Here is a 12375-nt window from a genome sequence, read left to right as displayed (position 1 = left end):
ACAACTATTATCATATCTGCATGCCTCTGCAAAAACAGTGATTATGTGTGAATGATGGTGAAAGTGTTTCTTTTTTTGGATCATCCTGCCTCAGTGGAAGATGGCTAGTGTGTTAGGAGAAAACAAAAAAACTTGAAAGACCTAGGTCAATGTGATAAGGTATTCTCAAATTATTGCTTAAAAATCAGTGGTGAAAAAAAAGACCAAACAAAATACAGATGAGAACCATGATATTCCACCAAGACAGTGATACCTAATACTCATAACCCTACTGAAAAACTAAATACTTTTCTGCATTACAGCATTACATCATAATGTTACTCTAGGCCCTAAAACTCTTATACAGTGGACCCCCGCATAACGATTACCTCCGAATGCGACCAATTATGTAAGTGTATTTATGTAAGTGCGTTTGTACGTGTATGTTTGGGGGTCTGAAATGGACTAATCTACTTCACAATATTCCTTATGGGAATAAATTCGGTCAGTACTTGCACCTGAACATACTTATGGAGTGAAAAAATATCGTTAACCGGGGGTCCACTGTAATTATATTGAACATTCTCTTGTAATTAACAGTGACATTTCTACAGTACAGATATGTAAAGTTATATGTTTGTGTGTTGTTTCCTGTTATACAGCTGAGAACACCATAACTACTTCAATAACCACATGTATATCACAAAATGCTACTTTTTATTTTTGTTACATTCCAGTATTTATCATCCGACATTCCATTTAACAGAATACTTGTGTATCCCTATCTCACCTGAGCATTGAGAGTATCAAAGCGAGATGTAAGGGAGCGAGTGGTCTCTTGTACGGTCTCAACAACACAACCCTCTTGTACAAGTGATTCTGCAAGACTCCTAATTCGTTCCAGTCGGCTCTCATCATGGCTATGCAGGAAAATTTCAAGTTCCTGTTAATGAGGATGACATAATTAGTGTATTTATATATCCTCTCTAAGGTGTGTAGTATACAGCAAACCTCTTTTCCTCTATAGGAAATAATGGTTTGTCAAAACTGCAACACCACTTTACAATCTGCTACATTTTCTGGATATCTACAGACCCTTCAATGAATACTGTTGTCCCAACCATAATCTTTATTACTTGAACACTGTCAATTTTTTCCTGCTGTTTCCTTCTATGTGGCTTCTCATTTGTATATTCTAGCTAAGATAATTCTTGCTTGTTTTACATACTGTATTTCTGTCTCTGTTGCTGGAAGCAAGGGATGTTTGCATTGCTTACATGGAACTGCATGCGAGAAACTCAAGGAAATTGTTATAGTTCAAGCAACACAAACAAGAGAGTACTATACTTACATCCAATGCTTCAGAAATTTCCTCTGCATCTGCTGCATCCTTTGATGACCTCTCAAGTTTTGCTTGCAGTTGGTCTAGCCAATCAGATTCCTCAGAGCACACCTCTGAAAATTAAAAAATAGGCATTTCATCCTTTAACAGTTCTCTATTATACAAGTAAACAAATCTGCACTGAATGAAATATTAATCTTTAGTGAATAAATATTTAGAGCAGCAGGCATGTGTGAGCGTGTTAAGAGAGGAGGAGTGACTGGAGATGAATGGTTTTTGGGACCTGATGAGCTGTCGAAGTGTGAGCAAGGTAATATTTTGTAAGGGATTTAGGGAAACCTGTTAGCCGAACTTGAGTCCTGGAGGTGGGAAGTACAATGTCTGCACTTTAAAGGAGGGCTGTTTGGGATACTGGCTGTTTGAAGTGACATCTAAACTGTTATATCTGGGTACCTCTGCAAAGAGAGTGATTATGTGTGAATGATGGTGAAAGTGTTGAATGATGACGAAAGTGTTTTTCTTTTTTGGGTCACCCTGCCTCGGTGGGAGACAGCTGAAACATTGAAAAAAAAAAAAAAGAAAGACCAACTGATATCATTCACAACTAATCCAGCCCTGGACCATTATGAAATCTTGACCTGATAATGGTCCAGCATCTACCAAACTAATATCTAAACTTCCCTCTTCACATAGTGCATGAGTTGCAAATTGTTCCATACCAATGGAAGTAAATGAGCAAAATTTAAAAGAATGAAGAGAAAGCCAAAAAGATTATATTCAACTTCCTACATCAGTTGAAATAAAGGAATTTGTTTTTTAAACACATCAGCTATCTCCCACTGAGGTAGGGCAAGCAAAAAAAAGAAAAAAAAAAAAAAATACTTTCACCATCATTCATTCAAATTGCTGTCTTTCCAGAAGTGTGCTGACATCATCCCTCAGATGACCCTCTGAACTGCAACATTCCCCCCCCCTCCACCTACCTACAAGACTCAAGCCTGGCTTACCAGTTTTCCTGAATCCCTTCATAAATTTTACCTTGGTCACACTAGATCACTACATCGAATCATAAAAAAAACACTTTCACTCACTCCTACTTAATATGCGTACACAAGCCTGGTGGATGTCCATGCCCCTAGGGGCAGGGGGACATGTATCTTCCATGCCATCAAGTGATACGAAGAAAAAGCCAAATAAAACCATAAAAACTATCCTAGAAATCACTTCGAAGTCACTATTTTCAACCAAACAGAAGGTCAGAGTTTTTCTTTTCCCATCATGCACTGCGAGGGGCAGGATTTTTTTCACACTGTACACACTCGCTGCACAGACCCATTCTCTCATATCTAGGCCAAAATTTACCACTTACAGCTGATCTCAGGGAGCTGTGCTCAAAATCTGGATCTACACAAGGGACCCTGGCATCAATAACATAGATCTACATGAAGGCCAATGAAAGGGTTCGAGATTCCATTCTATTACACAAAAAATCACAAAAGTGCACTGAATAATGAACAAATGCGCCAGTTACTTCCACACCTGCATTGATCATTTCTGTCTTGATCCCATCTATCCCACCTGGTTTGCTCCATTCTTCTCACTGCCTTATGCACTTTCCCCACACTAATAATATGGATCAATGCAAGAAATCAATGCCTGAATTTCATCATTAACATTTAACAATCTTCAAAATATTCCATCCATTTTTTAGCACCTCCACCTACTCATCTAACAACTTCCCTTCTTTGTTTTAAACTGTAAATCTATTTGTTCCCTAGGCTTTCTCAATTTACTGATCTCCAAAAACTTTTTCTAATTCTCAGCAATGTCTCATTGCCTTTCCTTTAAGAACATAAAAACAAAGGCATATGCAATAATAGGCCTACTAGCCCCCACCAGGTAGAACAAATTCACACCCACCCATGCCCACTCATGTACCTGTCCAATTGATATTTAAAACAAATGAAAGTATTTGCTTTAAAAACACCACTGAGGAGTTTCCTCCATTCATCTACAACTCTACTGTCAAACCAGTTCTTCCCAATATTTTATTATTTTATTATTATCACACTGGCCGATTCCCACCAAGGCAGGGTGGCCCGAAAAAGAAAAACTTTCACCATCATTCACTCCATCACTGTCTTGCCAGAAGGGTGCTTCACACTACAGTTTTTAAACTGCAACATTAACACCCCTCCTTCAGAGTGCAGGCACTGTACTTCCCATCTCCAGGACTCAAGTCCAGCCTGCCGGTTTCCCTGAACCCCTTCATAAATGTTACGTTGCTCACACTCCAACAGCACGTCAAGTATTAAAAACCATTTGTCTCCATTCACTCCTATCAAACACGCTCACGCATGCCTGCTGGAAGTCCAAGCCCCTCGCACACAAAACCTCCTTTACCCCCTCCCTCCAACCTTTCCTAGGTCGACCCCTACCCCGCCTTCCTTCCACTACAGACTGATACACTCTTGAAGTCACTCTGTTTCGCTCCATTCTCTCTACATGTCCGAACCACCTCAACAACCCTTCCTCACCCCTATGGACAACAGTTTTGGTAATCCCTCACCTCCTCCTAACTTCCAAACTACGAATTCTCTGCATTATATTCACCCCACACATTGCCCTCAGACACGACATCTCCACTGCCTCCAGCCTTCTCCTCACTGCAACATTCATCACCCATGCTTCACACCCATATAAGAGCGTTGGTAAAACTATACTCTCATACATTCCCCTCTTTGCCTCCAAGGACATAGTTCTTTGTCTCCACAGACTCCTAAGTGCACCACTCACCCTTTTCCCCTCATCAATTCTATGATTCACCTCATCTTTCACAGACCAATCCGCTGACACGTCCACTCCCAAATATCTGAATACATTCACCTCCTCCATACTCTCTCCCTCCAATCTGATATCCAATCTTTCATCACCTAATCTTTTTGTTATCCTCATAACCTTACTCTTTCCTGTATTCACTTTTAATTTTCTTCTTTTGCACACCCTACCAAATTCATCCACCAATCTCTGCAACTTCTCTTCAGAATCTCCCAAGAGCACGGTGTCATCAGCAAAGAGCAACTGTGACAACTCCCACTTTATGTGTGATTCTTTATCTTTTAACTCCACGCCTCTTGCCAAGACCCTCGCATTTACTTCTCTTACAACCCCATCTATAAATATATTAAACAACCACGGTGACATCACACATCCTTGTCTAAGGCCTACTTTTACTGGGAAATAATTTCCCTCTTTCCTACATACTCTAACTTGAGCTTCACTATCCTCGTAAAAACTCTTCACTGCTTTCAGTAACCTACCTCCTACACCATACACCTACAACATCTGCCACATTGCCCCCCTATCCACCCTGTCATACACCTTTTCCAAATCCATAAATGCCACAAAGACCTCTTTAGCCTTATCTAAATACTGTTCACTTATATGTTTCACTGTAAACACCTGGTCCACACACCCCTACCTTTCCTAAAGCCTCCTTGTTCATCTGCTATCCTATTCTCTGTCTTACTCTTAATTCTTTCAATAATAACTCTACCATACACTTTACCAGGTATACTCAACAGACTTATCCCCCTATAATGTTTGCACTCTCTTTTGTCCCCTTTGCCTTTATACAAAGGAACTATGCATGCTCTCTGCCAATCCCAAGGTACCTTACCCTCTTCCATACATTTATTAAATAATTGCACCAACCACTCCAAAACTATATCCCCACCTGCTTTTAACATTTCTATCTTTATCCCATCAATCCCAGCTGCTTTACCCCCTTTCATTTTACCTACTGCTTCACGAACTTCCCCCACACTCACAACTGGCTCTTCCTCTCTCCTACAAGATGTTATTCCACCTTGAATAAGAACATTGAGCATCTTTTCATTCATAACATTTCTATAAATTCTTTCTCATCCATACTACACCCCAGTACACTCAAACACCCCAACTTTAAAATTTCCTATTTTGTGACTTCGTAATTTACGCTGGAAAAGGGGTCGCTAGCCCCTTGCTCCTGGCATTTTAGTCATCTTTTATGGCACACGCTACTAATGGAGGAAGAATTCTTCTCCATTTCCCTATGGAGATAAAAAGAAACACTAATTAAACTATTATAAAATTATAAAGACACTGCATGTATAGTATGAGCAGAACTATTACATATAAAATCAGAAAAACACTGCATGTATAGTATGAGCATACTTATTATAAAATTAGAAAGACACTGCATGTATAGTATGAGCTAAGTATAAGTAATAGTATAAAGATGTACAGTTGAACTTAGGTTGTCGACTGCATTACTTATTGAATAAATCAGTTTTCGAGTGAGGCGTTCCAGACAAAAATTTTCCTGGTTTTCCTAAGTTCTTTTGGTTGTCAACGGACAAGTTTTCACATGTACGGAATGGGACAAAGTGGCTAAGGTCATGTACTCACGGACTACACACTGGACAATGGGTCGAGATCATGGGTATGAATCAGTATTGCCGCTAACTCACATGCCGTAAACATCTCTTGAGCTTTTGTTGGGCATCTTCTGAAATTTTTTTGTTATTTTGCAGTTTCAGTGAAAATTTTTTTTGTTGTGAGATAAGCCATCATGGGTTCAAAAAAGGATAAAGAGATGAAAGCAAAAAGAAAAGTTACAAAAAGCACTGTTGAGTTTAAAAAAGAAGTTATTAGAAAGTACATTGGTACCTTGAGTTATGAACAGCTCCCAACTCGAACAATTAGGTAAGTGTATTTTTGTAAGTGCTTTTTTAAGTATTTTTGGGGGTATGAAACTGAAGGGTTGGAGGGAGGGGGTAAAGGAGGTTTTGTGTGCGAGGGGCTTGGACTTCCAGCAGGCATGCGTGAGCGTGTTTGATAGGAGTGAATGGAGACAAATGGTTTTTAATACTTGACGTGCTGTTGGAGTGTGAGCAAAGTAACATTTATGAAGGGATTCAGGGAAACCGGCAGGCCGGACTTGAGTCCTGGAGATGGGAAGTACAGTGCCTGCACTCTGAAGGAGGGGTGTTAATGTTGCAGTTTAAAAACTGTAGTGTAAAGCACCCTTCTGGCAAGACAGTGATGGAGTGAATGATTAAGTATTTTTGGGGGTATGAAACTGACTAATCTAATTTACATTATTCCTTATGAGAACAAATTCATTTGGTATCGGCACTTGAACAGCCTTCTGGAACGAATTAAGTTCGAAACTCAAGGTACCACTGTATGGAGAAGACTGGCTCTGCGTGGCTGATGTAGTAAAACTTTTTTAACATCCACCCTCCTCTCCTCCACCTCCAGCTTCCAGTATGCCACTAGTTCTGTGACAGATAAGGGGCAGTTAAATTTTCATTTACTGTACAGTAATTCAATTAAATTTTCATTTGGTATTCATTTTTAGTTTCCCTATGCTGTATAATTTTATACATTGTTTTATGTAGTAGTTGGTACATCAATAACACTTTGGGTGTTGAGACCCCTGCTCGCAAACTTGTTCATAGTGCTGAAGAATTTTCAAAAAAAATAAAAAAATTATTTTTCTTATGAAACGACAGAGAATCTTTTTCCGAAAGTAATGTTCTCACGAAGTTAGCAGTCTCGGTAATATTTATGCATCAGCAATTTCGCCCAATTTGAGCCTTATTTTTGGCCATTCCTTTGCTCCACTCAACCAAGCTCACAGCTATTTTGCTAGAACTCTTGTTATTCTATCAACTGAGCACAAGAAACTGCCTATTTACCTATTTCAACATCCCAAAAAAATTATCAGAAATTTCTAATTTGCCCAATTTCGCACAAAATTCAAGAAGGTCAATTTCAAAATACGAGCCAAAATAAATAATGTGGACATTCCTGGCACTAAAATAACATTTTCTCTGTTCATTAGTCATGTCTCCAGGCCCCTCTTATATTACGCTTGCTTTTCATTTTGAATTTTTATTCACACAAAAAATAGAAAATTTACTGTTATTCAGACTACTGTATAGTTGCAATAATTGTATAAGTAATATCATTGCATTCATGAATACACATTAGATCCACCAGTTGACGTGTATTGGACGTGTAATGTAATTTGTTTATTGTTGAACATTATCAAAAATTGAACATTTCCTCTACTTGGAGCTCACTTTCAAGCTTCTTTTTTTTCAGTAAACCACTCAAAATCATCTCTATTTCTGTAATATACAACCATAAATACCATACAAAAATACACCGCAAAGTAGCAGTTTTAAACCAAAAACACGGTGGCAGTTTTTTTTCTCATTATGCACTGCGTGCTGCAGGAATTTTTTATACTGTGCACACTGACCACTCAAGACCCATTCTCTCATATGTAGGCCTACCAGCTTTCTCCGCAAGATTGGAAGCCACTAGAATTTTGGCGTAGTATTACAGGACTGACATTGGCTTCAGAGCAGTAACATTACGGAACCGACAATGAAAGGGTTAATATACATACAGTGGACCCTCAGTTAACGATGCCATCGGATAGCGATAAAATCGGATACCGTTATGTTTTTGCATCAAAATATTGGCTGGTTTAACGATAAAAAACTCAGTCAAGGACATTCGTCCAGAACGTGTCCGTGCGGCTTGAACCATCTGGGCTGCCCGGCCACTCCAGTATGGCCAGTGTGCCATTGTTTACAAAGCCAGTGCGGATGATTCCAAGCATACATGCGATACATTTTGTATTATTCCATTGTTTTTAGTCATTGTAACTGCTAAATAAGCCACCATGGGCCCAAAGAAAGCTCCTAGTGCCAGCCCTGTGGTAGAGGGAAAGAAATACTATTGAATTAAAGAGAGAGATCATCGCAAAATACAAAAGTGGAGTGTGCGTCTCCGAGTTGGCCAGGTTATATAACAAACCCCATTCAACCATCGCTACTATCTTGGCCAAGAAAAAGGCAATCAAGGAAGCTGTTGTTGCGAATGGTGCAAATATGCTTACAAATCAGAGAACACAAATACTACTCAAATATGTGGAAAGACTGTTGTTGGTGTGGCTTAACGAGAAACAATTATCCGAGAAACAATTAAACCCAGAGGGTTAGCCACCCAGGATAACCAAAGAAAGTCAGTGTGTCTTCGAGGACTGTCTAACTTATTTCCATTGAGGTCCTAAATCTTGTCCCCCAAGATGCGACCCACAACAGTTGACTAACACCCAAGTGAACAGGAAAAAATGCCTGGAACTAGTGCTCATATTGGTGAATTTAAGGCCAGTAAAGGTTGGTTTGAGCAATTTAAGAATCATAGTGGCATACACAGTGTGATAAGGCATGGCGAAGCTGAAAAATTCCAACCCCGACAAGTGTTCAACTGTGACGAAACAGGCCTGTTCTGGAAGAAAATGCCAAACAGGACCTACATTACTCAGGAGGAAAAGGTACTCCCAGGACACAAGCCTATGAATGACAGGCTAACTCTCATGTTTTGTTGTAGTGCTAGTGGGGATTGCAAAGTGAAGCCTTTACTTGTGTATCACTCTGAAAATCCCAGTGTTCAAAAAAAACAGTGTCTCATCACTCATCAATACTCTTCAATAAAGGTAAGTGTCATTTTAGTATTTATTTATGTATTTATTCTACATGTCTCATTGTTTTCTGTTTAGGGAAATGTATATTTCATGAAAAAAATTTTTTTTTAATACTTTTGGGTGTCTGGAATGGATTAACTGGATTTCCATTATTTCTTATGGGGAAAATTAATTTGGATGACGATAAAATTGGTTAAGGACAAGCTCTCTGGAACAGATTAATATCATTAACTGAGGGGTCCACTGTATTATTATAATATCATTTGGGGTCCGGAATGGATTAATTCTATTTATATTATTCTACGTGGTTGTCGAATCGGTATCCGGAAGTAATTAAATTCAAAAACCGAGGTTCCACTGTACCTGTCATCTTATATGTTAATGATGCACAGAGAAAAGACACCAGCAAAAATGTATCTGTCATCTTATATGTTTTTTTTTTTTCCAACAAGTCGGTCGTCTCCCACCGAGGCAGGGTGACCCAAAAAAGAAAGAAAATCCCCAAAAAGAAAATACTTTCATCATCATTCAACACTTTCACCACACTCACACATTATCACTGCTTTTGCAGAGGTGCTCAGAATACAACAGTTTAGAAGCATATACGTATAAAGATACACAACATATCCCTCCAAACTGCCAATATCCCAAACCCCTCCTTTAAAGTGTAGGCATTGTACTTCCCATTTCCAGGACTCAAGTCCGACTATATGAAAATAACCGGTTTCCCTGAATCCCTTCACTAAATATTACCCTGCTCACACTCCAACAGATCGTCAGGTCCCAAGTATCATTCGTCTCCATTATCTCCTATCTAACACGCTCATGCACGCTTGCTGGAAGTCCAAGCCCCTTGCCCACAAAACCTCCTTTACCCCCTCTTTCCAACCCTTTCGAGGACAACCCCTACCCCTCCTTCCTTCCCCTATAGATTTATATGCTTTCCATGTCATTCTACTTTGATCCATTCTCTCTAAATGACCAAACCACCTCAACAACCCCTCTTCTGCCCTCTGACTAATGCTTTTATTAACTCCACACCTTCTCCTAATTTCCACACTCCGAATTTTCTGCATAATATTTACACCACACATTGCCCTTAGACAGGACATCTTCACTGCCTCCAACCACCTCCTCGCTGCTGCATTCACAACCCAAGCTTCACACCCATATAAGAGTGTTGGTACTACTACACTTTCTTACATTCCCTTCTTTGCCTCCATAGATAATGTTTTATGTCTCCACATATACCTCAATGCACCACTCACCTTTTTTCCCTCATCAATTCTATGATTAACCTCATCCTTCATAAATCCATCCCTCTCTAAGTAAAAAAAAAAAAATGAAAAATATTAACATACTCTTAAAATCTTCATACTGCTGGGCTGCTGTTATGAAAACTTTATATTTTGAGTCAACTTGGGTGACAACATCTGTCCATCGTCCATTAAGCTGTGTAAACCTCCTCGCCAACTCTTCATGTGTAGCTGATGAATCAAGTTGCAGCATCTCATCACCTAGAATAAGAATATTTTATAATAACGAGGAATTCATTATTCATTATGTTGAAAATTAAAAATAATGTAATAATGTTAAGCAAGCTATGATTAAATCTGACTAGGAATGTTAAATCCACAAAAGAAAATCTAACTATGGAAATCTACTCTTTCACTTTCGTAAGCTATAAAATATCCAAAAGCATACAATTTTCAAGTTTCATTTTGGGAAATGTTGAGTGAATGTGTGGGGAGTTTTGAACCAAGTGAGAGAGTGCTTGTGGTTGGGGATCTCAATGCTAAACTGGGTAAAAATGCTGTAGAGGGAGTAATACGTAAATTTGGGTTGCCAGAGGTCTTGTAATAAGTAATACATATTTTATGAAAAAGAGGATAAATAAGTAAACAAGACATGATATAGCACGTAATGAAAGTAGTTTGTTAGATTGTGTATTGGTGGATAAAAGGTTGATGGGTAGGCTTCAGGATGTACATGTTTATAGAGAGGCAACGGATATATTGGATCATTATCTAGTCGTAGCTACAGTTAGAATAAGAGGTAGATGGAACAAAAGGAAAATGGCAACAGTAAGAGAGGTGAAAGTGTATAAACTAAGGGAGGAGGAAGTTAGGGTGAGATATAAGCAACTATTGGTAGAAAGGTAGACTAGAGCAAGTATAGGTAATGGGAGGGATGAAGAGGGATGGGAGAGTTATTAAAATGCAGTACAGTGGACCCCCGGTTCACGTTATTAATCCGTTCCTGAGAGCTCATTGTAAAGCAAAATTATCGAAAAGCGAATCAATTTTCCCCATAAGAAATAATGGAAATCAAATTAATCTGTGCAAGACACCCAAAAGTATGAAAAAAAAAAACTTTTACCACATGAAATATTAAGTTTAATGCAATAATTACAATAACAATAATAACAATAGAATAATCACAATAGAATAATTGACACTTACCTTTAATGAAGATCTGGTGATGATTAATGGGATGGGAGGAGGGGAGAGTGTCGAAGTTTTTAATGTTTAGAAGAGGAATCCTCCTCCATTAGGACTTGAGGTAGCAAGTCCTTTTCTGGGGTTACTTCCCTTCTTCTTTTAATGCCACTAGGACCAGCCTCACCATGCCTAATCACACTATGTATGCCACTATGATTCTTAAATCTTTCAAACCAACCTTTGCTGGCCTTAAATTTACTCACATCACCACTAGTTGCAGGCATTTTTCTAATTAAATCCTCATGCAACTGCCTAGCCTTTTCACAAATGATCGCTTGAGAGATGCTATCTCCAGCTATCTGTTTTTCATTTATCCACACTAGAAACAGTCTCTCAACATTTTCTAACACTTGCGATCGCTGTTTTGTAATCACAGTTGCACCTTTTGCAAGAACAGCTTCCTTGATTGCCGTTTTCCTGCTCACTATAGTAGAGATGGTTGATTGGGATTTACTATACAACTTGGCCAGGTCCGACACACGCACTCCACTTTCATACTTTGCAATTATCTCTTTCTTCATTTCAATAGTCATTAGCACCCTTGGTCTCGAAGGGTTGGCACTAGAAGCTTTCTTGGGGCCCATGGCGACTTATTTTGCAGAAACAAGCACCAGAAACAGTGATAATATGGAATGTACAGAATGTATCCTTAGATGCGCGCACACTGGCTGGCTTGTAAACACTGGTACACACAGGGCAGTTCAGGCCACATGTGGACACGTCTCGTACGAATTGTATTGCGTACCGGGTTTTGTAACGGGAACTGAGGCAAATTTTTTGCGATATAACGCCTCAGATACCGGATTTATCAGTTACCGATGACTTCGCGAACCGGGGGACCACTGTATTAGAATGCAGGGCAGAAGTTTGTGGCTATAGGAGGGTGGGTGCAGAAAGAAAGAGGAATAATTGGTGGAATGATGAGGTAAGGAGTGCAATAAAAGAGAAAAAGGTAGCTTATGAGAGGTTTTTACATAGCAGAAGAGATATAAGAAGGGCAGAGTATA

General features: G+C 39.1%; 1 protein-coding gene across 10 annotated transcripts in view; it reads right to left on the bottom strand.

Moving 5' to 3' along the window:
• Positions 1-12375, bottom strand: part of LOC128688508 (utrophin) — a gene marked incomplete at its 5' end in the record, with an annotated part of 1206544 nt that overhangs the window by 1180925 nt on the left and 13244 nt on the right. For all 10 annotated transcript variants that reach the window (XM_070084560.1, XM_070084566.1, XM_070084565.1 and 7 more), the window contains 3 exon segments: positions 770-922; positions 1331-1434; positions 10229-10384. In XM_070084560.1, coding sequence (XP_069940661.1) covers positions 770-922; positions 1331-1434; positions 10229-10384 — 413 coding nt within the window.

The sequence above is a fragment of the Cherax quadricarinatus genome, chromosome 13, assembly GCF_038502225.1.
Source record: "Cherax quadricarinatus isolate ZL_2023a chromosome 13, ASM3850222v1, whole genome shotgun sequence".
Classification (NCBI taxonomy): Eukaryota; Metazoa; Arthropoda; class Malacostraca; order Decapoda; family Parastacidae; genus Cherax; species Cherax quadricarinatus.
This window is presented reverse-complemented; position numbering and strand designations above follow the sequence as displayed.